The 24,405-nt window shown below is 42.4% G+C and overlaps 2 protein-coding genes across 6 annotated transcripts in view; one reads left to right on the top strand and one right to left on the bottom strand.

Moving 5' to 3' along the window:
• Nucleotides 1-22,529, bottom strand: part of lipf (lipase, gastric) — a 34,718-nt gene extending 12,189 nt beyond the window's left edge. Inside the window, exons 1-3 of the mRNA XM_077201216.1 lie at nt 22,266-22,529; nt 21,413-21,527; nt 1,839-1,956 (exon numbers count right to left, since the gene is read on the bottom strand). Of these exons, the coding sequence (XP_077057331.1) occupies nt 1,839-1,956; nt 21,413-21,527; nt 22,266-22,288 (256 nt within the window). The 5' untranslated portion in view covers nt 22,289-22,529. The remainder of the gene's footprint in view (nt 1-1,838; nt 1,957-21,412; nt 21,528-22,265) is intronic.
• A 284-nt stretch (nt 22,530-22,813) lies between these two features.
• The window catches only part of rnls (renalase, FAD-dependent amine oxidase), an 89,078-nt gene continuing 87,486 nt past the window's right edge, over nt 22,814-24,405 (top strand). For 3 of the 5 annotated variants that reach the window (XM_077201220.1, XM_077201219.1, XM_077201221.1), the window contains exon 1: nt 22,839-23,055. In XM_077201220.1, coding sequence (XP_077057335.1) covers nt 22,938-23,055 — 118 coding nt within the window. In that variant the 5' untranslated portion in view covers nt 22,839-22,937. Of the gene's footprint in view, nt 23,056-24,405 lie in introns of all 5 variants that reach the window. The other 2 variants (XM_077201217.1, XM_077201218.1) reach the window with 2 other exon arrangements.

Below are 24,405 nucleotides of genomic sequence, written 5' to 3'. Positions count from 1 at the left end.
AATTTCCATTCATGACATTTGTAAGCCGGCAGGCTGGGCCTCTCCGTCCACATTAGTTAGGTTTTATAACCTGGAAGTTCCCGCCTTGCAGGCTAGACTTCTGTCAGTGTGAGCAGTGAGTTGTCCTGCCCAGATTATCATGCGCGGACTTCCCTCACGCGACGTTAGCTCTCCTGGTTGAGCTGCACTGTAGGTTGAATATTTATGGACCGGCGATGCCGCTCTGTTTACCCTGTATGTGTTTATAACATGTGCTGGCCCGCATTGCTGGCCACCTTTTTCCTATTTATCTATGGGACTAATCCTTGGGACTCATGAAGTGGAGGCCGGGTGCGCACGGCGTTGACAATGGGTTCCCGTAGCGTAAGCTAGCTTACGCAATATGAGAGAACCTCTCGTAAGAGAACGATACTCGGTTACTAACGTAACCTCGGTTCTCTCTAGAAGAGGGAACGAGTATTGCGTAACCTGACCGTGCAGGCGCCACAAGCGTCTTATCGCTTCAGCTGATGAAACCAGTGAGGCAACCTACGATCCTGGCTTTTATACGCTAAGCCACCCCCATTATGGCGGGCTATGACGCGTGAGGGCGCTTGGACATGACATCACGCGCGAGGCTCAGTGGTGGGTTGCAGCAGTTGCCGCAGGGCAGCCAATGAGCACGCAATATGGCCTGCTCTAGGTCTGCTATCTGCTGCACTGCGTTGACAATAAATACAAAATTAAGGATAATTTTTGGCTTCAATATCTCGAGCAAAGATGACTTTACCCATAGCGTCTTCTAGAGAGAACCGAGGTTACGTTAGTAACCAAGTATCGTTTACATTTCCAAACATTCATTTTGCCATTAATTGTATTAATCCATGAAAGTTTTGTATGCACAAGGAGTGAGTTATCTTATCATAATTGTTTTGCCATAACATTGCCATAACATAACAATTTTCAGCTTATCTGCATATTCAATTAAAGTAAAAGTAGGTGTGCTTTTAATGTCCTTCTCTGTGGGCCTCGAGTCAGTTCACTAGTTTAACAGCGTAAGCTTCTGTTGTTGTAAATCACACGCATCACCCACATGACCAGCGTCGGCCAATAGTGAGCCTACGTGTGATGTAGCTCAACGCAATCACACTATGTTAACTGACTAGAGGCCCACAGAGAAGGAAATGAATAGTTGAAATAAAGTCGTTATTTTTGTTTGTTTTTGCACACAAAAAGTATTCTCGTCGCTTGATAAACTTAAGATTGAGCCACTGTAGTCACTTGGACTATTTTAACGATGTCTTTAATAACTTTTCGGGGCTGGCAAGTTTTAATCCCTGAAGAAACATATGGAGGAGTGATCCAGCTCTCAGATTTCATCAAAAATATCTTAATTTGTGTTCCGAAAATTAACGAAGGTCTTACGGGGTTGGAACAACATGAGGGTGAGTAAATACTGACAGAATTTTCATTTTTGGGTGAACTATCCCTTTAACTGAATACATAAAGTTAACTAACCACATAACATGTATTAAAACAGTATATTAATACCATATGGACATTACTTTGTCCATACACTCATCTCTGGCTGATAACAGAATACTAGTAACATCAAAACAAGTATTCGCAGTTAAACTGCTTTAAAACAAAAATTCATTTTGAAAATTGATATACATATAAACTTTAATTGAATAATGGCAACACTGTAATGGTGAGAATTCAGATATCATCTTACAGAGATTCCTCTTTCAGATGGCCAACAGCAAACTCCCATCTTTAATAATTCACACTAACACAGGCCAAACACAAGCATGAATGGGCTCATTCAAATATTTTGGCTATCCAACTAAAACCATTACCTTTTCCATCCTTGTTTTTGATTCCATGTGGGATTCGGTTGACGCTCAGGATGTACCCATCCTCGGTGACCACTTCGAATTCTTCTGCTGTGTAGCCCCAGTGTGTGATGATCTCGCTCTATAAGAGACAAACACAGTGGTGAACATGGACAAAGTCCATGAGAAGCATGACAGCATGGAGAAATCAATGGAAACAACCCTTAATGTAAGATAAAGGAAATGATATAGCAAGCACTTGAGTGAGTAATTCTTAGACAATTCAACACTTCAAAATAGCACAAGCATTGTTTTTTTTTCTGATGAAAGCAGTATAATGTTATCACTTTGAAGAAGAAATATACACCTAAGAATAGCTACATTTCTTCTTTGCCAAGGTATACAATAAATATCATAAGTGTGGCAGTATTTTTTTAAATGTAATGACAAAAGAAATCACCAGTTCAGCTTAAATTCTTAGTTTAGCCATTTTGCCTTTTCAAGAGCACAATTATTTCATCTGTATGGAGTCACACTCCTCCTCCTCCTCCTCCTCTAGATATGAGATAAATTATAATCAGAGACTTCAAAGAAACTGTGTGAGCTTGTTGGTTCCAGGCCTGCCATGCAATCTCCCCATGCATAATTAAAGGCTTTGCAGTTTCCCACTCCCCCTGGGTCTTCTGTCTGCTCATTCTACTTTAGGCCACTTAAGGATAAACCCATTGCTGGCTCAACACACATTAAGGGGAGGGTAAGCACTGGGGCTTGTGCTTCTTTCTCTCACTCTCTGTCTGAGATGGGGTATTTGTCCTCTTTTCATGCAGAAATAGTGTGTGTTGAAAAATCATTAATGTTTAATGTACTTCTGCAGAATGAAAAAGCAAAAGGAAGTAAGTCTGATAAAATGCAGAATGTAATCAAATACTGAAAATTCAGAGAACGTCTCGGTTACGTATGTAAGCCTCGTTCCCTGAAGGAGAGAACAGAGACGTAGTCGCCGTGTCGACTGATTGGTATCACGTTTAGAGAGCCTGTCATCTTCGAATACTGTTAAAACGAGCCGGCGTGCGTGAAATGCATCTCATGGTGCTGATCCACTTGTTCATGCGACACTTCTGTCACGCCGCACTCCACTTTATTCCTATGGGTGAAGTCAAGCGACTTTAACGCGCCCGCAAAGCAGTCCGGGAAGGCGGCGCTTCATTTGGAAAAAAAGCCGATGGCCGATGCCCATCTTTATGCAAATGAATTCCGTTGAACGCGACCCGACTATCCAATAGAAGTAGAGCATATGGAGACGGGGGGGAAGTCTCTCGCAGGTCCTCTGTTCTAATACGCAACATTTCTCGCTCGGTCAAAACCACGCCCATAGCGATAAACAGAGGAACGCCCATTAACGTACAAATGTGGGGGAGGCGTCGCGACACCACGCAACAGTCGTGTCGGACAAGTGGATCAACACCGTCACACTCCACCCCGCGGCGTGGGTATAAATACAGAAGTGGGTGCACGCACTAGTTATTTTTCACTGAGGAGCTGAGTGTAACTCTGGGTCAGCGGTGGTCCAGCAATAGTGGCGACGGGACTATGGCCATTTCTCAATAAGCGTTCTTAACTGTTCTTGTGGACTTTTGAAACGTCATCAGTCGCTGCCCAACTACTGTTCCAATTCAAAGTTCACATCTATCGAAGTCCAGTTCAAATCCTCGGATGTGTTGTTGATCCACCCCTTTTATAGAGGATGCATCGAGAGGTGACTTGTGCGGACTTGAGACAGCCAGGTATCCCAGAATGCATCTCGCACCAACCAGCAATTAAGCGTCAATAGCAGAGGAGAAAACCCGCGTAGCCTAATATCAAAATACTACTGATATTATGTCACGAAATGTAATTTTAAGAGTGTTTCAGGCGAGAATGTAGTTGTTTAAAGCTCAAATCTGTGGTTTAATTATAAAGATAGCGCCTATTTGAAAAATGTATCTGACATTTTCAGAGTTGTGAGATCTAGGCATAGACAGTAAAAGAAATGGACACAGCGACCCCATTGATTTCAACGGAGAAGACTGAAGCCCGATTATTGCACTTCCTGTCTGATGGCTGAGCGACTGCACAGGCTCAAACTGAGCGTGACGACAGTCTGACAGTTGTACATCTTCTAGTAGCTGTGGCAAAACAAATCTGAATCACCTAATTCTTCAAAAACGTTGTTGAAATATTTTGTCCCGTTGTTTTTATGGACTCTCTATCTATGGGCTTCTCCCTTGACTTTATGCCTCTATGTCCCCCCGATTGGCTCATAGACAGTAAAAGATTGCCTGCTCCTTCTCCTCGTGTATATACGGTAATGTCTCTATTGTGCGACATAAAGTCGCGTGGTTATGACGCAATCGTTAGCCTGTTTTTTAACGAAAACGACTTCTACGGGGCCATAACGTAAGATACAAAGTAATGGAGGCTTTTATACATTGTCGTGTTTATTTAGAAATAAATAATGGACAAATGAAGTCTTTGCACGCCTCAAATGTAAAGTTATTTGCTGTCAAAGTGACGCCAAAATGAATGGGAGTCAATGGAATGCTAACAGCAGGTGAAATTCTGCTACAATGGAGGCTCCCGCGAGGCTTCAACTTCCAGGCGATTACCCGGGAGTTCTGTGCTCATTACCCCCGACTGGAACAGCTTTTCCTCGGCTAGTCCTTCTGATGTTTGTCACTGGCTCTGATGTCTCTAGTCTAGTGGGTAAACATGAGATATAATTTGTCTTGTGTATAAGTCGATCTTTGGTCTCATTAATCTATAGTTTGTTCCATGGCAAATCGTTTTGGCTGAGGGCAAAGTGAAGTTTCATAACTTTATATATTTAGGCTATTTAACTTTGTAGCCTATTAGAAAGCTGCCTTATGTTTGACTGAATTGTTTGCTTTATTTCTCATTGTATAGCATCTTATACCTTTTAGGCTACTTACTTTTATACTGGATATTATTGATCATTAAAACTGACATTTAACAAAAAGAGACAGGGTAGTGTAATTTTATTTTATATATTTTAAAATATATAGAATATTTTTAACATTTATTTTACTATACATTCTCTTCACTGTATGTAGGCTACATGTAATAAAATAAAATGGCACAACCCTGTCTGTTTGTTAAATGTCAGTTTTAATGATCAATAATGTTTCATATTTTTAAAAATGAAACCAAAGAAAGAAGCAGGGTTGTGTTTTATATTTTGTGTTGTTATAAATATATGCAGTGAAGATAATCAATGTAGCCTACACGCGTTGCCTGAACCAGATTTGTGTGGCTGTCGCATTCACTATGTCACGGGTGTTTAGCAGAAACGTAACGCAGGTTAATAGGTGGGAGGTTCACTTCCCTAATTGAAGGATTGGCCAGTCAAGGCCAAGGGTTGAAACGTGAATCAATGAAATCTCAAAACGGTGTGTTAGAATCCAGTAATGAATAAGCACGAGCTATAAACAGGAGCGAGTACTAGGTTTGGAATGTTGCCTTGTCAGGAGAGATGCGCCACTGGTAAGCTGTTGTTTATATCTATTGAGATGCGGTTTAAGTTTGTTTGTCTGCTTGTACAACCGTTGTACTGCAGCGGCATATGTGCGCGGTTTGTAAGGTGCTAATTGTTACTTTGGTTACGCTGATAAAACCTTGTTTGCGGCCTGATGTTTAACGTTGTCGGCTTTATAGTATTCTAGTTATATTTAAAGGGGTGGTAAAACACGATTTCACTTTTTAACTTTAGCTAGTGTGTAATGTTGCTGTTTGAGCATAAACAACATCTGCAAAGTTACAGTGCTCAAAGTTCAAAGCAAAGGGACATATTTGCTTTTAAGAAATTAAATTTCTAAGGACTACAGCAAACAGACGGTTTTGGACTACACGACATTCCTCGAGAGTTGCTGATGTCAGCATATCCCATTATTTACATAAACCCCTCCTCCGAGAATACTTAATTAGCGGGGCGAGGCCATTTTATATTGCTGTTTTGGAGATGAGTTGTCGCAATGCTGTCGAAACGCTGTTGTTATTTTCATCCGGATTGCAGGTCCACTGTGTTCAGCCTTCCTAGGGAGGATGGAGTTAGGGATCAATGGTTAAAATTTATTTTTAACTCTGTCCCTAATAATTATGACCCAAATCTCGCTCTCTGTGCTGCACATGTTATGGAGGAAAGCTTCCACAATCTTCGCAAGCTCAATGCAGGATTCGCACATCGGCTTGTTCTGAAAGATGGAGCAGTTCCAACTTTAAAAACAGAAGCTTTTTGTTTACGGGCCACAACCTGTAAGTATGATTTTATTTTTCGTTGATGTGTTTTCCTGTAATAGTTCGTATTGTTAATTGTACGTTGTAGCAAGGAAGTAAACAAATGACAACGCTGTTTGGCTCTGCTGGTTTGTTAAAGCAACACCAAGGAACTTTTCCTCTGCAGTCGCCCTACAGGTTGGAAGCGGAATTGTCCATTACCGCTGTCGTAAATAATTTAGCCTACCACAGCCTACTTTCGCACACGCACGCTCGCTGTTTATCCAGCACCGGCTTTGGAATCAACAATGGCCACAGACAAGGTAGAGTATGATGCATGATTTTATGAAAGACATCACAAACGAAGAAAAACTATGTATGCCGTAAAGCAGTCGAATTTTGTAGTTCTTTTTGTGCTCCGGTTACTACCCGAACCCCGAAGTTACATAGTCACAGTAAAAGCGATACAGCCACTGTCAGGCTATGGCAGACGTGTCATTCAACCTATTGTAAGTCGATGTACCATCACAAGGGTCTTGGAAATATATTATGAAGGTTGAAAAACGTCTCAGGTTACGTATGTAACCCTGGTTCCCTGAGAGGGAACGAGACGCGTTGAGACGCGGTGGGAACGCTCTGTGTGATTGCTTCGTGAAGCAGGTGTATAATCAGTCCAATGTAAGAGCGAGACATCATAGGCGGGTGACGTCATAGACCAGGAAGCTATAAAGCACACCAGAAAACAGACCGCGACAGCTTCTGAAAAAGTCTGAAGCAAGTCGATCAGGGCATGCAGGAAGTATGGCAGGAGAACGCAGCGTCTTGTTCCCTCTCAGGGAACCAGGGTTACATACGTAACCTTAGACGTTCCCTTTCAAGGGAACTCGAGCTGCGTTGAGACGCGGTGGGAACCCTATACTCACTACGCCATAATGAGAAATACCCGTTCTGTGTGAAATCCTTGCGCACACTAAGAAGCAAGCAGCCTAGCCCCAGGAGATGAGAGGTCTAGGTCATAAAATCTGACAAATGTATGTGGTGAGGACCAGCCTGCCGCATTACAAATGTCCTGAAGGGAAACCCCCGAAATGAAAGCCGAGAGGCAGCCATACTCCTTGTAGAATGGCCTGAACAGCCATGGGCGAAGGCTGTCCGGCCGCTTCATAAGCAAGTGAGAGCCTCAACTACCCACTTGCTCATTATCTGTTTAGATGCAGGGCAACCTATCTTAAGTTACCCGAAGCAGACAAATAATTTTTCTGATATACGCCACTGAGCTCTGTGGACATACGCATCCAAAGCCTGGAAAGGGCATAACAGATTAAGTTTTTCCTGATCTTGGGTATTAAAGGTGGAGGACAGAAGGCCTGGAGCACAAATGACCCGCACATTTAGTAGGGAACTAAGAAATACAACCCGCCCTGGGGTGAAGAAATACTGTCACCAAACCAGGTGGAAATCCAAGTACGTGCAGGCCTCAGCCTCATGTACCACGGAGAAGACGAAATTAAGGATCTCTCCTCAGAGATAACCCAGCAAAGAAACATTCATTACAGAAATCAAGTACTGCACCAACAGGGCAGAAACAAGATTCAGAAGGCGTTCTCTGCACCAGGCAGAGAACAGTTTCCATGTCAATGCATATTCAGTCTTCTCGTGGAGGGAGCTCTGGACTGGAGTATGGTCTCCACGACCTCGGTCGAGAGACCTAAATCTATGAGCTGGGCCCCCTCAGAGGCCGAGCCCACAGTATCCATAACTCCAGAGCTCCCAGGAGCAAAGATATCGGGAATGCGTACAGGTGTACCGTCAACCACATCTAATACATCAAGTCCAGTCCAAGTGGAGCTGGGTGCGTGAGGGGAACCACAAAGGGCAATGCATTGTACAAACGATGCGAAAGGTCGACTTGTGTTGACCGAAGTTCTCCCTAAGAAGCTCCACCACCTCGGGGTGAAGTCTCAATTCCCCGGGCCACAGCCCCTGCCTCAATAGGATATCTGCTCTGATATACGAGACCATCAGTGTGTTGTCCGGACCCTTCGCTGAGCGACCACTCATGATTGCCCCCAACTTGTGAGGGAAGCATCCGTCGAAAGCATTATGCGTCGACAAGAAGCCCCCAACACTGGACCTGGACGAGGAACCAATGTTCTTCCACATGACGAGGCCCGAAGGCATAGCCGCATGACCTTGATCATGCGAAAACGTATTGCCCCTCGGAGAAAACCCCTTGGTCCTGAGCCACTACTGCAGGGGTCTCATGTACAGAAGAATCAGAATCAGAATCAGAAAGAGCTTTATTACCAAGTGTGCTTGCACACACAAGGAATTTGTTTTGGTGCTGAGGCTTCCAGTGGACATATACAAATACAACAAGAAACATGAAACATAATACTACAAATTTTAAGAATAAAGAATAAAAATATAAATATATGAGAATAAAAGTATCACAGTTGGGTTTAGTCAGAATAGACATTTCCAGATTTACAGATTATGAACATATTTAATGTGTTTTGAATATTATAAATAAATAAATCTACATATAAGTATAACCTGAGTTGTAGGATATTGCACTAAACAGTGGGAGTATTGCACTTAAAGGCGTATGCCTTGGGAGGTGTGTTAACTGTTCAGGAGGGAAATGGCCTGTGGGAAGAAACTGTTCCTGTGCCGAGATGTTCTTGTGGCCAGTGATCTGAGTCTCCGTCTTGACGGTAACAGTTCAAACAGGTGGTGTCCAGGGTGAGTGGAGTCTGTGATGATTTTACCTGCTCTCTTCCTCACTCTGGAAGAGTACAGGTCCTGGAGGGATGGCAGGGGGGCACCAATGATCCTCTCCGCAGTCCGGACTGTGCGTTGTAGTCTCCTGATGTCTGATTTGGTAGCTGAACCAAACCAGACAGTGATGGATGTGCATAAGACAGACTCAATGACGGCTGAGTAGAACTGAATCAGCAGCTCCTGTGGCAAGTTGAACTTCCTCAGCTGGCGAAGGAAGTACAGTCTCTGCTGGGCTTTTTTTACAATGGAGTCAATGTGATTGTCCCACTTCAGGTCCTGAGAGATGGAAGTACCCAGGAACCTGAATGACTCCACCGCTTCCACAGTGCTGTTCATGATGGTGAGTGGGGGGAGTGCTGAGCTGTTCCTCCTGAAGTCCACGATCATCTCCACTGTTTTGAGCGTGTTCAGCTCAAGGTTGAGAAACGCAGAAATATGTGCAGGAGACAGACATGCTTGCATGTTGTCGAATCCCATATTACACCTAGAAAAGTGGTCATCTGAGCTGGGAGGAGTACACTTTTTGGTTTTGAGCCGCAACCCCAACCTCCTTATGTGGGACAGAACGACATCTCGATGTTGAACTGCCAAAGCTCGGACTGAGCTAAAATCAACCAATCATCGATATAATTTAATACGCGAATGCCCTGGAATCTCAGATGAGCCACAACTGCATCCACGCATATTGTAAAGGTGCGGGGTGATAACCTAGGCCGAAAGGAAGAACCCGATACTGGTATGCTTCGCCCCTGAAAGCAAACCTCAAGAACCTCCTGTGATGAGGATGGATAGATAAGTAAGCGTCCTTTAAGTCTATTGTGACAAACCAGTCTTCGGACTGAGTCTGTGACACAATCATATTGGGCGTAAGCATACTCTGAACTTAAGATTCTGAAACCTGCTGTTTAAATGACGCAGGTCTACAGTAGGACGCAACCCCTCATCCTCTTTCGGAACAATGAAGTAATCGCTGTAAAACCCTGACTGTCTGCCGGGAGGAGGAACCCCTTCTACAGCTCCTTTTGCAGAAGTGTCAGTACTTCCAGCTCCATAACCAAAGCCTGCTCGGGGTCCACCACAGTGGGGAGGACCCCTAGAAATCTGCGCGGACAAGAACTGAATTCTGAACCCTTTCCAATAGTGTGCAGGACCCACTGAGAAATATGTGGCAGTAGTTTGCCACGCTGCCAGAAATTCTACTAGGGGAACCAGTCTCTCAAGACTGGCCTCTGGATTTGGTTGAACAGTCACTACGGTGCCCTGAAGCGGCGAACCGGCAGGGAACAACCGAACTGACCGTTCTACGACCCTCATCGGGAGGATCGTATGGGGACGCAGGCACCTCGGTGCCCTGAACGGTGAACCGGCAGGGAAACCGAACTGACTGCTCTACGACCCCCCTCGGAGGATCGTTTGGGGACACTGACACATTGGTGCCCTGAACGGCGAACCGGCAGAAAAACCGAACTGGCAGCGCTGCGACCCTCCTCAGAGAGTCGCACCCCATAGGGCACCGAGGAGAAACGATTTCTCAAAACCATCCCTACCCCGGAGGGGACCACCCTTAGAAGCCTGATAGCCTCGGCGTCAGGGCTTCCTCTTTGTCCAAGCTATTTTAGAGATAAAAAAGTCCTCAGATCTTGCATATCTCTAACTAGCTAGACTGCTACCGCCACCCAGGTCCCCCTCGATTGTGGAGGAGCCCAAATGGTGATTCTCGTTTTGCACTCTGTGCTGCGAGAAGATTAGTAGACCGAGACTGCTGGGGGGGAGCGGCAGGAACATTGGTTTGGTGAGGAAGAAACCTCTGGAATGCCGCTGAATGGTTTATTTCTTAGTTTTTTTGAAAGCGGAGCGTCCAGAAGAACAGACATAATTTATCTTATTTTTCTTTATTTTTAAATCAGAAAAACATACATATATATATATATATATATATATATATATATATCTATATCACATCACTCTGTGGCCACCAGCAGGAAAACAACCGAACTGGCCGTGCTGCGACCCTGCTCAGAGAGTCGCCCCCAGTGGACGCAGAGGAGAAACGATTTCTCGAAACCGTCCCTCCCCAGTATAGTTTATCTATTTTTGCAAGACGGAATTCTCGAATAGCGTCAGTGCTGACATCCTCACATTCATCCATGTCCTTATACTTTACCCATCAGCGCTGCCTAATAAAATTTATTTATTTAAGATGGCTGGTGGGTAACGTCGGGGTTAAAAACGATGACGCCGACTCAGGAGAGAGAAAGCTCACATGCGTCTCTTTAACCCGAGGCACTGTCATACCATGATACTTAATACCCAAAGCATTACTATAGTTAGACGTTTGGGCATTAAACACATAAAATAGAAACCGGCTTATTCCACGATCTCGACACCTCAGTGTGGAGATAGGGAAAAACAGCAGTCCCCGACGAGGAGGCTGAGATACAGAGTTTTTCTGTTTTTAGATATATTTCATCTATTTTCAGATATATTTCATCTATTTCAAACTCAAACATCTGCCTTTTTCTTAATATCTTTATTTGTTTTGTTCTCTTTTTTCTAAACAAAACACTAACGATACCAATTCCTCGGAACTGGAAATCGCCAGCACTGGATCTGACAGGTGAAAGCTGAGATAGGGCGGAGCCCGTCCCAACCCCCGCTGTCAGATCCGTCCCAAAATGCGAGTCGCCGCCGTGCCTCGGCAAATGTGGGACCCGCGCGGGGAGCGCGAACCGAACCGTCCTCATCGAAGAACGCCCGGCGGGAGTGGAGCGTCCTCACGGACAGCTTCTCGCAATGCTCACAGTCAGCCCACTCGAGAACTGACTGTGGCATGCTCCACTCCCAAATAGTAACAAAAAGCTGATGTGTGTGTCCCCACCCGTGATATAACGTGGGCAGGGAACAACACAAAGCTGCTTGCTCTCTTTTGCCATTATATAATATATATTGCAACTTGACAGAAAACAATAAATATGACAAGGACAGAATACACAGATCGCTTGCTGAAGGCACAGAAGCTGTCGCGGTCTGTTTTCTGGTGTACTTTATAGCTTCCTGGTCTATGACGTCACCCGTCTATGATGTCTCGCTCTTCCATTGGACTGATTATACACGTGCTTCACGACGCAATCACGCAGAGCGTTCCCACAGCGTCTCAACGCAGCTCGAGTTCCCTTGAAAGGGAACTACTTTACCTTAACTGTTACTTTAAATGCTCATTCATACTTAACGTTATCCGACAAACACCTAACGTTACAAACGTTATCCGACAAACACCTAACGTTACAAACTTTTTTTTAATCTCAACAGCGAACTTGGAATTAGTGTAAATTATTCTTTGATTAGAGCTTTTATGTTTATCTACATGCTTGTTTATCTACAGGCATGCTAAACATGGTTCTGTGTTTGATTTCGCAGCCGATGTTTAGTGTTCGTTTTGCGTTAATAGTTCTGTCGACAGATATTTGTCTACAATCGTTCTAAAAATACAAAAGTAACGGTACAGTCAAAACCAATCACTATAGATCCGCAGTCTCAAAAAAATCCCGTTGAGGACTGTAGTACAATTTGTTCCAAAGATTATATGAAATTCTTGTTTATGAAGCTTATTTTTTGTAATTCTATAATAATTAGTACAATTAAATAACAGCTTATCTGAAAAGTAATGAGAGAACAACAAAAAACAAACCTTTCTGAAACGTTGTTTAACAGCCATTCTTGAACAGGTTCTGCTCGATCAACTTCACTAACGTTTCATTGTTTATAAGGCCGGTGACACTGGCTGCGTGGTGCAAGCGTCTCAGCTGCGTGCAAATAGGTCTCTGCAGGACAATAATAGGAGTTACCGAATCAGTGGGCGACAGAGGGGCGTTTTCAACCGCGTTACCTGATTTGCCCATGTCACAGTGAGGGTAGGTTTATGGGCGGGGTCAGGTGAAAGGCATAATTTTCATTGCATGATTTATAAACACCCACCAGTTTGAAAACTCCCACAAATTTAGAAACACCCACTTTTGTTCCACTTTTGTTCCGCAGAGACCCCATACTCGCTGCGTGACTATAGTGTCCATTTTTATTTCGGCTCCCATGTTAACAGGTTAGAGCTTGCAGCTCTGCGTGCGTGACAAGAGCGTCTCAGGCGCGGCTTGCTAGAAATAAAAAACAAAACGCGTGCATGCTAGAAATAGAACCGACGCCTATTTTTCACGCGACACCCAAGCGTGTAGGAAGCGTTTCCAGGCAAAATAGAATAGGAAAAGATGTTATATGTTATTTTGTACACGAATACATATTAATAAATTACATTTTGATGGTTGAAAGTCTAGGTTTTGACAAATTTAGATAAAAAATATAATTTAAAAATAGATAAATTATTATTTATCAATTTTCAAATATTGCACCTGTCAATACAGAACGGAATATTCTGTAGTCTATTTTGCTGTCAATACTGCTGACAGTTTCTTTATCAGTAGGCTTTATATTTATTATTAACATGAAGTAGACTATATAGGGCTTCCACAACTCTCTCCCATTTGTCGAACAAGGGTGATCCGTGTCAGCAGTGACACGCAACAGTGACACGCTCACGCCACTCAGCCAGTGTGTCACCGGCCTAATACAACAAAGCACAAACTAGGCTACCGGTTAAGGTACGGGGCGTGAAGTTTCCAGAGAACGTGCACTAGACGGTTAGCAAATCACAACACACTAGGCCAGTTAACCAATCTGAGCCCATTGCGTAGTTTTGATGGACTGGCTTCATAGAACCAGGAAACCATCAGACCGTTTTTACAAGGAGGGGCAGAGCAGTGTAGAATAAAGGTAAAATATATGAAAAATAATGCAATTTTTAAAAAACGAAGCATGAACACATCATGTTACAGTGCACCCCATAAACACAATCAAGCCTTTGAAAAAAATGCGTTTTACCACCCCTTTAAGTAAATGTTTGAATTTGGAGCGTTTCACTGTCACGTGAGTTACTTCCTGTTTGCGGTGCCGGATGGGTAATGTAGTTAATCGCTTTACATTGATAATGGGATCACTATGCTTAGCGTTACTACTTAGAACTACACTCACTGGTTTCACTTTGGGCCAACACATTGAGAACACCTTTTGTGGTTTTGGGCGATTGGTAACATTGACATTTTTGTATATTTGGTGTGTGTGAAACTGTTGCATTTCTGTGTTTAAATGTATATGTTTTTAGTCATTCAGTTTAAACATTAAGTATATTATAATATTTATAATATTGAATATTGATTAAATTCCATAATATATTATATATTATTCCATAATGTTTATAATATTAAATACTGGCTATATTGGAATTTATATTTATTGATATGTGTGTATTTTTCAGAATTTATGGTATATTATGTATGTGGTTATCAATATTGTCGTTTACACCATTGTCTTTTTATGTCCACTGGTTTATAACCTGCTATTTGTGGACTAATCAACTGTGTGTGAAAAATAATCAGAATAAATGAAAAAACACAACGAGTTATTTCAACGTGTCCTCTCCTGACGCCCCTTTCAGATTCTTAAAGAACGGAACAGTGGCCTTTGATATGTTTAAGATTTTTTAAATGAAAAAAGGCAGAGTGGTTTTTATAACATATTTTGTTTTATTGTTGCCTAAATATACATAAAGAATTAACCGGAGTAGCCAGAGCGAGCTGAGTGAAGCGATCAAGAACGCTGCTGTACCATTTGCAGAATAAACGGACTTGCGTCCTCTCGTCCTCGGGAGTTCGTACTCCTGAGTCGAACTTGGCAAGTCCAAACTACCAAGGACGCAAGTCCACAGTTTGCGTACGGGCCCACTGGAAGCAGCGATTCGACACATAGGCTAGTTCTCTAGCGAACGTGATAGGTGTCACCCAGTCCCCAACTCTATTAACATCTGTTCAGCGAGGCACTCTATGTCAACGCCTGGGAGGGAGCAATACTCTCACTTTGGAGGAGCTCACCACCCAGGTGGGCACGTGAAAACAACATGTAGTGGGCCAACCTCTTCTTGGAAACAGCCTTCCCTTCTGCTGGTCTCCGTAACAGACAAGAGCTGGTCTGAGGTCAGGCTTTGCTGTCTGAGCATGTATAACCGCAATGGAGCAGACGGACAGAGAAAAGCCAGGGCTGGGTCTGCCTCTTCCGGGGCAGCACTTGCAGACTCACCACCTGGTCCCGTAGGAGAGGTATGAACCTTGGGCACATATCCAGGCCGGGGTCTCAGATATCTTGAGAGTTAGCCAGCCCGAATCCTAGGCACGATTCGCTGACCGAAAATGCATGCAATTCCCTACCCTCTAGATAGAGACCAAGCAAGCAGGAGAAGCGTTTCTCTAAAAACAGGATTTTAAACTCACTGTCTGCAGGGCTAAAGGGAAGTCTCTGCAATGCAGTAGCACCAGAGATAAGTCCAATAGGGTAAAAAGACTCCTTGCTCCCCTCAGGAACTTGACGATCAAGTCGTGCTTCCCACGGATTTGTATCCACTGCATCATGGTGTGCGTCAATACAGAGGCTACGAATAGGTTCCACTTCTAAGGGGGAGCATGCCTTATTTTGAGAGGGGGCTCTCACAGAAGTGATAGTCTCTTACGGCATAAAAATTATTGCAGTAGTAACCAGAACCTCCGCATCCCGTTCTTTTTAGAATCAGACCTGGAACTCTCCAAGGTCTAAACGAGGGTGCCATCATGCCCCATCCCTGAGAATGTACTCAGAGGAAGGAGTTAGGAAGGATGCTAGAAGTCCAAACCTCCGTTACTCAATGCCCTTTGTACGTGGCCCCTCAGTTGGTATTGATGAACACTTGTTCTAGGGACCGTTGGCCCAGAGAAACAAAAGGTCTTTTACGGACTGAGGGTTTGGCGGCAGGCCAGTGTGCTTTCACACGGAGCGTGCCGCTCTGCCGCGGCCACCTCAGGATTCGGCTGTAAAGTCAGCGCTGAAACGGTTTTCATATGGAGGAAGCCAAGCGGCTGCGTCTACCATATGCCCCAGGAGCCTCTAAAGAGTTTCAGTGGGACCCTTTCTCACTTCTATACAGCACTAACCATCCACATACTCCTTTCAGAGATGCGGAGCCTGTGGACGAGTTTACTCTTTCCCAGTTGACCTGGGGACCCAAATGGCTATGAGCACTTGAAGGGTAGGACTTTGTACTGATACTTCAAACCTTTCGAACGCACGAACACAGGAAGGCCTGTGGTGCGGAAGGATAGAGATCTGAAGTACATGTCTATCAGGTCAAACGCTTCAGACCAATCTTTGGGACGGAGCCTTTGGAAATGCATCCCCCTGTAACAAATTGAACGGAGGCTTTCGAAAAAGGGCCGTCTCAATACATACAGGACCAAGATGGTCGTGATCCACCTCTCTAGGGTACAATGAAGTACAGGCTTATAGAGGCCGGCCTTCAAATCGGCGGTATGGAGCAGCTGCATCGCAGCAGACTGCGAAGTGCGCACACAAGACAGGAGCACTGGTCAACACTTAGGTGTGACTAAAGTCACTAATTTTAGGAGCATGTTTGCTCAACACCTAGGTGTGATGAATATCACTGAGCTTGGGCGGAAGCTAAGTGAAAAGGAATCGCAAGTCGAGTCTGATGGTATAGTTTGGGGCCATCTGGATCGGTTGGGAAGCTTTTTTGGCTTCCACAAACGGGGCCAGGGGACCACAGATGTACTTGAGATGGGGCAGCGAGGTGGAGGACAGGGACCCAGCTCGGAAGGCGCAAAGGTGGCCCGAAGCAGGGTCTGAATGTGGTGTACAACACTTACCTGTCTCCACAAGACGGCCAGGGATGCGCGAGAAGGCGGATGACCGGGTCCTTGAACCATACCGAAATGCCGTGCTGGCAAACAAGAGGGGGCTGAGGGGTGCAAGGCTTTACATGGTCGCACACTGCCAGCCTGGCCCTCTTGGGACTCAGGAACAGAGGAATTTGCTCTTTCTTTTGAGTCAGGTACCGCTGGACTCCGGGGAGCCAGCGGCAGAACAGTAACCATCTGAAGAGCTCGTTCCCCCATACCTGGGCGGCCTGCCTTTGGCTGGCTCCAGGAGCGGCGTCAGGGGGACGCCCTCAGCGACGAGCAGGCGGAAGAACTGCCACCAGCGGCGGGTTGCAGGCAGCAGTGGGGCAGGATGTGCCGGATGGCCTCCGTCTGTGCTTGGGCAGCAAAGAACTGTTGGGCACAGTTGCTCACTGCATCGCCAAACAGCCCAACCTGGGAAATTGGGGAGTTCAGGAACCGAACCTTGTCCGCATCTGCCATATCAACCAGGCTGAGCCAACGATGGCACTCCTGGACCACTAAAGTGGACATCGCCAGACCGATCGCGCATGCCACAATGCTTGTGCCCCGGAGGGCGAGGTCTGCTGCAGTCCGGAGCTCACCTACGAGCGCACAGTCTGGGCTACCCTCGTGCATGTCCATGAGTGCCCTGGCCTGATAGACCTGTAGCAACACCATGGCACGCAAAGAGGAGGCGGCTTACCCACAGGCTATGTAAGCTCTGCCCATCGGAACGGAAGAGAACTCACAGGCCTTAGGGGGCAGACGAGGATCCTCCGTACAAAAGGCAGCGGCCGCCGGACACAGATGCACCTGTTCGGGGGGGGGGGGGGGGAGGTGCCATTTCTGGCAGAGAAAGATGCCGTCCATGACCAGGTAAGTTCTCCAAGGCACTGGGAGCGCCGGCGAGCTGAGAACGTGTTTTTTTTTAAACACCTGATGCAACCATTGTGACCGTCAGAGGGGGACAGGGAACGACCGCATCCAGAAACACACGGATGGAATGACATCTTGAAAAAGACTCAAACGCACCCGTGTTGCTCTTTCAGGAAATGGAACCAGTGCCGGAGCACACAGGGGAATGACCGCGGGGAACAGTGAACTGAAACAGTGAAGCACTCACTTCTTTGCCCTCAAACCAACCGTCAACACACACACAAAAATGATGCTGTTAAAACAGCAGTGGAGAGCTCAGAAGCTTGCGATCACTTGCTCACGCTGTAGAACCACCAGCACTAGGAGAGTCTTCCAGAAGAACACTCTCGCTCATTGTAATAACAACACTCTTCAGAGACATCGACATGAATACCGATCGGCTCCAAAGCGAAAGACATCTAGTGCGTGCATCCACTTCCGTATTTATACCCGCACCGCGGGGTGTAGTGTGAGATGCATTTCACGCACGCCAATGTGCATTGGCTCGTTTTAACAGTACTCTAAGATTACAGGGTCCCTAAGCGTGATCCCAATCAGTCGACATGTCGACTATGTCGAACATGAACGACTGAAAGGGAACTTTAGAGCCGCATTATAAATAATGTAATTTTCCTTGAAATTAAGAGCAAATATAACAGAGCTCAAAATAATTTGAAGTATATCTTTATTTTTCAGAGCTGCAACTTTTTTTTTGATTTATGAATTTTAATTGAATAGTAAAATTCCATCAAACTGAATTGAATAATCTGTACATATTATTCATATTATGAATTATATTTATATTATGGATTAAAAATCACAAACTAAATGGTCCATTCCCTCGTTCCATTAAGATTTATACAAAATGTTTTATTACACTCTAAGAATTTGAAATGAGTAAAAAAAATACTCATCTATAATATGAATAATATGGAGGGATTATTAAAATCAATTTGTTGGAATTTTACAATACAATTGAAATTTGTAAATCTTAAAAAAAGGCTTACCTGTTTTTTGAGTGCACCTCTGACTAATAAAACTAATAAAGTTGCTCATATATTTGATACTCAGTAAATTTACAGAGTGGCCAAAAATAACTAATTATATTTACTCAAGTACTTTACAACCCTAAATGTTTGTGTGTAATTTTTTTCTTTTCAACAACCGATGGATAGAACCAAGTCCCCACCCTACATTTTTTACGTTTTCTTTATTCCGTTTCACTCAGATGAAAAGAAAAAAATCTGTCTACTTTCGTTACATTGAACCTTTCAAGGCATTGTTGACCCAAAAAAAAAACAGTTGACAAAACTGAAAAGAACTGGATTAAGAGTATTTAAACTCTCCTATCGTGTTCGAATGAAAAATAATGACGGAATTTTCATTTACGAATTAAACTATTCCTTTAAGTAGCCCACGTAAAACTATTTCAAGGCTCAATCATCTCCTTATGAATGCAAGTATGTGAAACCCAGAGTATAAAACCCAGTTATTGTATTAAAACCAACAAATTACTTGTCACAAATCACTAGTCTTATCGGCGTTTCTGCAAATGGTTTTCTGACCTGTGCAAATTATCAAACAATGATTATGAGATATCATTATTTAAACCAAGAAGTCTTGTTTCATATCTAACCACACATAAAAGTGCACAAATGTCACTAAGAGTTCAATTCCCTTACAGAGTCTCTGGGAAAAGATTTTATTTAAAGCGGTCTAATCTCAAATATGAAAAAATTTGCTGAACTGGTGAATAATGTTTCTCTTCCCATTTCCACACACTGAGAAAAAAAGTTTTTCTTAAAAACACTTATGAACCAAGATATACACTTTTACAAATGTGATAACATGATGATGTACTCTGCATTCAGCTCCCAAGACCCATACAGTAGGCCTATTGTACGTAAATGTAATATATGACATAGGCCTATATGTCCCTATATCGAGAGTGGTGTTGTCATTTATGTTTTCATATAAGGCCATACATTATTACCACATATATATATCCTCAGGGTATATAAAGATATTAGTTTATACCATATATGAAATACCCATCGTAAAATTAGTTTATATAGCTATTAGCTACATCAAACAAAATATTTAAATGATGCATTTTTTTATGGTACAGTATGTTAAGACCAATATACAATGAGAATATATTTTGTGCATGGATATTTCATATGTGAGACATGCATTATAGATACATAAACATATATATTTATAAGGGATAAATTAATATGGCAATATATGGAATTGTTCCAATTTCGAATTAGTTTCATATATAGCTATGAATATTACTTACTGGTATATGTTTTTACTCTATAATATGAGCATATATTTCATATATGGATATTTCATGCATGTACATATTTGCGGGCGAGTGGGGCGAGCCACAGTGAAATGTGGAAGGACAAAGTGCAAAATGTAGTTTGTTATAGAGGTGGTCGACTAATGAATCCACTTCTCTCTAAGCACATGTCAAACTAGAGAACTGCAAATAATATTACAAATCTAGTGCAAAGTTCAAAACATGACATGACATTTATGTGGTCAGCTGAGTTACAAGTCCTTATGTAGTATAGGTTTGCTTCATTATCCACACATAATTGTTTAGAAAAATAATTAAAAAAAACATCTTATTAAGACTATTGGGAGTATTATTGGGAGATACAAAGTTACAACTGATATTTCTATGATGTTTTTTTCTGGAAGTCTGTTATACTGTTATAAAAATCTCATTGATTTATATTAAAAGCTATCAAAATTGCAACAATTTTTGACCATATAGTTAAATAACAACATCTAAACCGAATTGCATAATTTTCCTCAGTTTGGGGCTCTGAATAAAACTGAGGTGCTTTTTCCTCCTTGAGTGTGAGCTTCATATTCTCACTGTATTAAGGAGCCACACACATAAAATGCAAGAAAAAAAAAAGTTTATCGTGGCTACGAATTAACAATTAGTTGCCACGACTTACTAATATGTCAGCATGTTTTACAATTTGTTCCTTGTTTTAAGAAGTAAATAGTGCGCACAATTAGTAATTAGTTTCCTCAATTTACTAAATCATGGCCATTTTGTACTAATTTGTTCCCTTGTTTTAGTTAAATCAACGTGGACACGATTTACTAAAACGAGAGAACAAATTAACAATTTACCAAAATGAGAATTTAATTCTTAATCAAAATAACTTAATTCATACTTACAGGTTGTGATTCTGAGGAGCAAATTGGTCCAAATAAATGGTACTACTACCAACCCATCTATCAAGAGCGAGCATTGAAGCATGCGAATCCCGCGTTGAACTCCGAGATTTGAGGTTGGGTCAAGTTGTATTGGACCACGGGCGGACCACGTACAACATAGGTGGTCATTATGCAAATGTATTTTCTAGTGATGTAGAACCATCACTCAGTGGGATACGAATAACAAACACTTCGTATAGGCGGTTCAGAACTGATTTAGTTTTTGCAACTTTTGCAGAACATTTACATTTCACAAACAGCTATATTACACACTGCATGAAAGGGTATATTTGAAAAACCATAATAGGAGCACTTTAAGGTTTATGCAAGATCTAAAGTGTTTGTTTCACTTCAATAACTCTGCATTTCACAAAGTATTGTCCACAAAGCTGATCAGAATGTTGTTGAATAACTTCATTTTTGTCACCACTGAGAATGACAAAAGTGACCCAATTTACAAGAATTTGTTCTATATTCATGGTGTTTTATCGCTCATTGATAATTTACTGAGGAGTAATGAAAAACACTAATTGCAGCTTGTCTTATTACATGTTACATTTTGTATTGGTCACTTACGATGTTCATATTGACTTCAGGGTCCAATCCTGCCTTGTCCTGAGAAGGCGACCTGCACTGAACCAGCCCAAGTGTAAGCAATACCAGAGACAAGACCAGCCATGATATCTTCTTTCTGTTGAACGTTCACAAACAGTGTATGAACATACCGGGTTTCCCAAGACTAATCTAAACCAATGTTAAAAATCTATGCTTTTCTTCAGCAGCCATCAATACATTGTTTAGTGTTGCTCAACATGTGTGACTGAAGGTAAGCAATTAATACATAAAAAAATCAATGTAGGTAAATCCTAGTTTGTTTAGACGAAATAAACTGTAAAAACAAACATTGCTGAACATCATTGTACTTTATTATACAAGAGCAGTTTGACTGGTAAACAAATACAAAAAAAATGTTTGAAAAATTCTCACTTTTTTTCTATTCGAACATTTCTGCCACCAAAAATAGTGTAGGGGCTAAGGTAGGCTATTACACAAATATAATTTGTTAACATTTTATTTACGTGCCTTATAATTTAGGCAACGTTTAATTTTACAATTCTACATTTTCACAAAGCGAAAGCAGTTCAGTTAGCACATCCGAGCTAAGAATGACAAGAAGCCAAGCCAGTGCTTTTGAAATAACTAAACTTTAAGCGTTACAAATACATCAGAGGTCAGCCAGTGCAAACATAGTTAATAGTCGTAAAGTATTTTCGTTCACTGCTAATTAATTTACTAACCTGCACTATTGTACATCATTCTTTGCAGAACACGAATAAACATGTTTGTCTTATTAAGCTGATTAATGATCTAATGAACCGTGTTCGTTGAAGGGTCCTAAGCATTGAATAACGAAAATAATGAAACTCACCCGACGTCGGATGAGCTCTCCATAGCAGCGCACTGAAATCAAACGCGTGGAGCGTCAGGTCAGTACAACCCTACAACCACACTGACTGATAGCGATGATAATGCTTTAACATAACATCAGCTGACAGTGACATCATGACCTGATCACTGTTCTTAAAACCCTTTAATCAATCAGCCCCCCTTTTCCGAAGAAGCTTCATACGTATTTGCTGCTTTCTCCCCTTTGATTCAATAATCCTCCATTATTATAAAATGTGTCAAACTGACGTCGTCATTATTTGTTTTTAGACAATGAGACTAAATAAATTGTGCTTTACAGTGGTCAGTTAAGCCTTGAAGTTTTTCGACTACGAAAAATTTATTTAAAAATTACACTAAATGCAATTAAGACATCAAAAATACATTTGAGTAGGTACTCTTCAAATAGCTGCAAAACTTACATATAACTTTATTATTATTTTGAAGTTTGGATATGATGTGCATACTTATGCAGTCAAACATTGAACAAACAAAGGGAATGTTTTAGTTGGCCAACAAAAAAAAACCTTCAGCCTTTCATAATTCTTAAAGTGACAGTATGCCATATCGAGTGAAATCTTCAAATTAGCAAGATCGCTTGGCTATTTTACCTTAAGTAACGTTAGCTGCTTAATTTACATTTTTCTAAAAAAAAATGTCTCGAGTTCTAATAGTTGGTGCTGGACTTACTGGCAGTATATGTGCCTGTCTGCTGCGGAGGGAGCTGCCAAACAAGGTTAATATAGTCGTGTGGGACAAATCCCGGGGTTCAGGTTAGCATCTTCTTATCTGTTTTGACATACAGGATACTTATTTTATAAACTAATATGAAACACTTTTTCGAGTGGTGAATGTTTCGTGTGTTGGAATCATTGCATTAGTGGTATGTGCTGCAAATCACTCATTATGGGTTAAACATAAATCTCAAAAGCTGCTAAACCGGTGACCTGCAGCTCCTCTACAAGTGAGCAGAAAATGAGCAGATATAAAGTAACTTCAACTTTATTATACAATTTTTTTTATGTCAGCTTTCTATTGACTCTGCCTGAAAGGACAGAATGAATGAAGAAGTGCTCAAAAATGTACTTCAGAACACATGACCAGAAAGTATGCTGCCTTCACGTGCTATCGGAAATTTCCTACTTTCCACTTCTGAAGTCGTCATTACGAGCTCATCGCATTAACTTTAACATTTTTGAGACTTGAGAGGGCGTTCATGTCCAATTTTTTTTTACTAGGAAACTAAAATTTATTTACGATAATTGTGATAGCATGATATGTAGGCAGCATCTCTTGAATCAACTTTGTTGATTGTCAGAACACTCACACTTCAAATATCGTCAAATAACAATGATTGGAATGTGGTTAATGGAACAGAACAGTTAATTGCAACAGCTGTTTAAACCAATTAACAACTGGGTTAAGATGGGAAAAGATGCCTCCTCTGTGTAAACTTTTGCTGAATGTGAAATAACTTTTAATATCATTTATATTAAAGGGGTCATGAACTGCATTGATTTATTGTTAAATAATGTTTCCTGTGGTGCACTTATAATGTTAGTATGATTTTTACACCAAAATATTGTCATAATTAAGAAATAAAAGGCAGTTTACTACCCTGATTTTAGCCCTCTGATTTGAATGCTCTGTTCCCTTTCGAGAATGGTCACCTCGTATTGCGTAGCTATACGCAGTGGGGAAACTCTTTTCCTCAGATTATTGAAGCTTTTATGTAAAACGAATGTCGACCCCACCCTCGCCTCTCAGTCGTGCGTCAGCGTCTCAGCTACTAGCACTAACTCGGACGCAGAGATGTTAAGGATCCTCACCGCTGCCGTCAGAGCAACCTCGAAATCAGCTGGATGGCTGGTTTTTGCCAGGGCGCCAGCAGGCCCCACGCCACAGGCCTGCTCCATTCTTTCCTGAAGTTCAACAGAAGCTCACCAAGGCGTGGCACGTGCCATAATCTGCACGCACAAGCTCATCAATGTCTGCAACGCTCTCCTCTGTGGACGGCACGGCGAAGGGTTACGAGTCTTTGCCGCCACTCAAAGAGCCCATGGCCGCTCACCTCTGCCCAAGCTACAAGTTTACCAGGCCAAACTCCTCCAGTCGATGGACGA

This window comes from Siphateles boraxobius, unplaced genomic scaffold, assembly GCF_051911475.1.
Source record: "Siphateles boraxobius isolate OS27281-9 unplaced genomic scaffold, OSU_SipBor_1 46, whole genome shotgun sequence".
Taxonomy (NCBI): domain Eukaryota; kingdom Metazoa; phylum Chordata; class Actinopteri; order Cypriniformes; family Leuciscidae; genus Siphateles; species Siphateles boraxobius.
The sequence above is the reverse complement of the archived record's forward strand: the minus strand, read 5'-3'. Positions and strand labels throughout refer to the sequence as shown.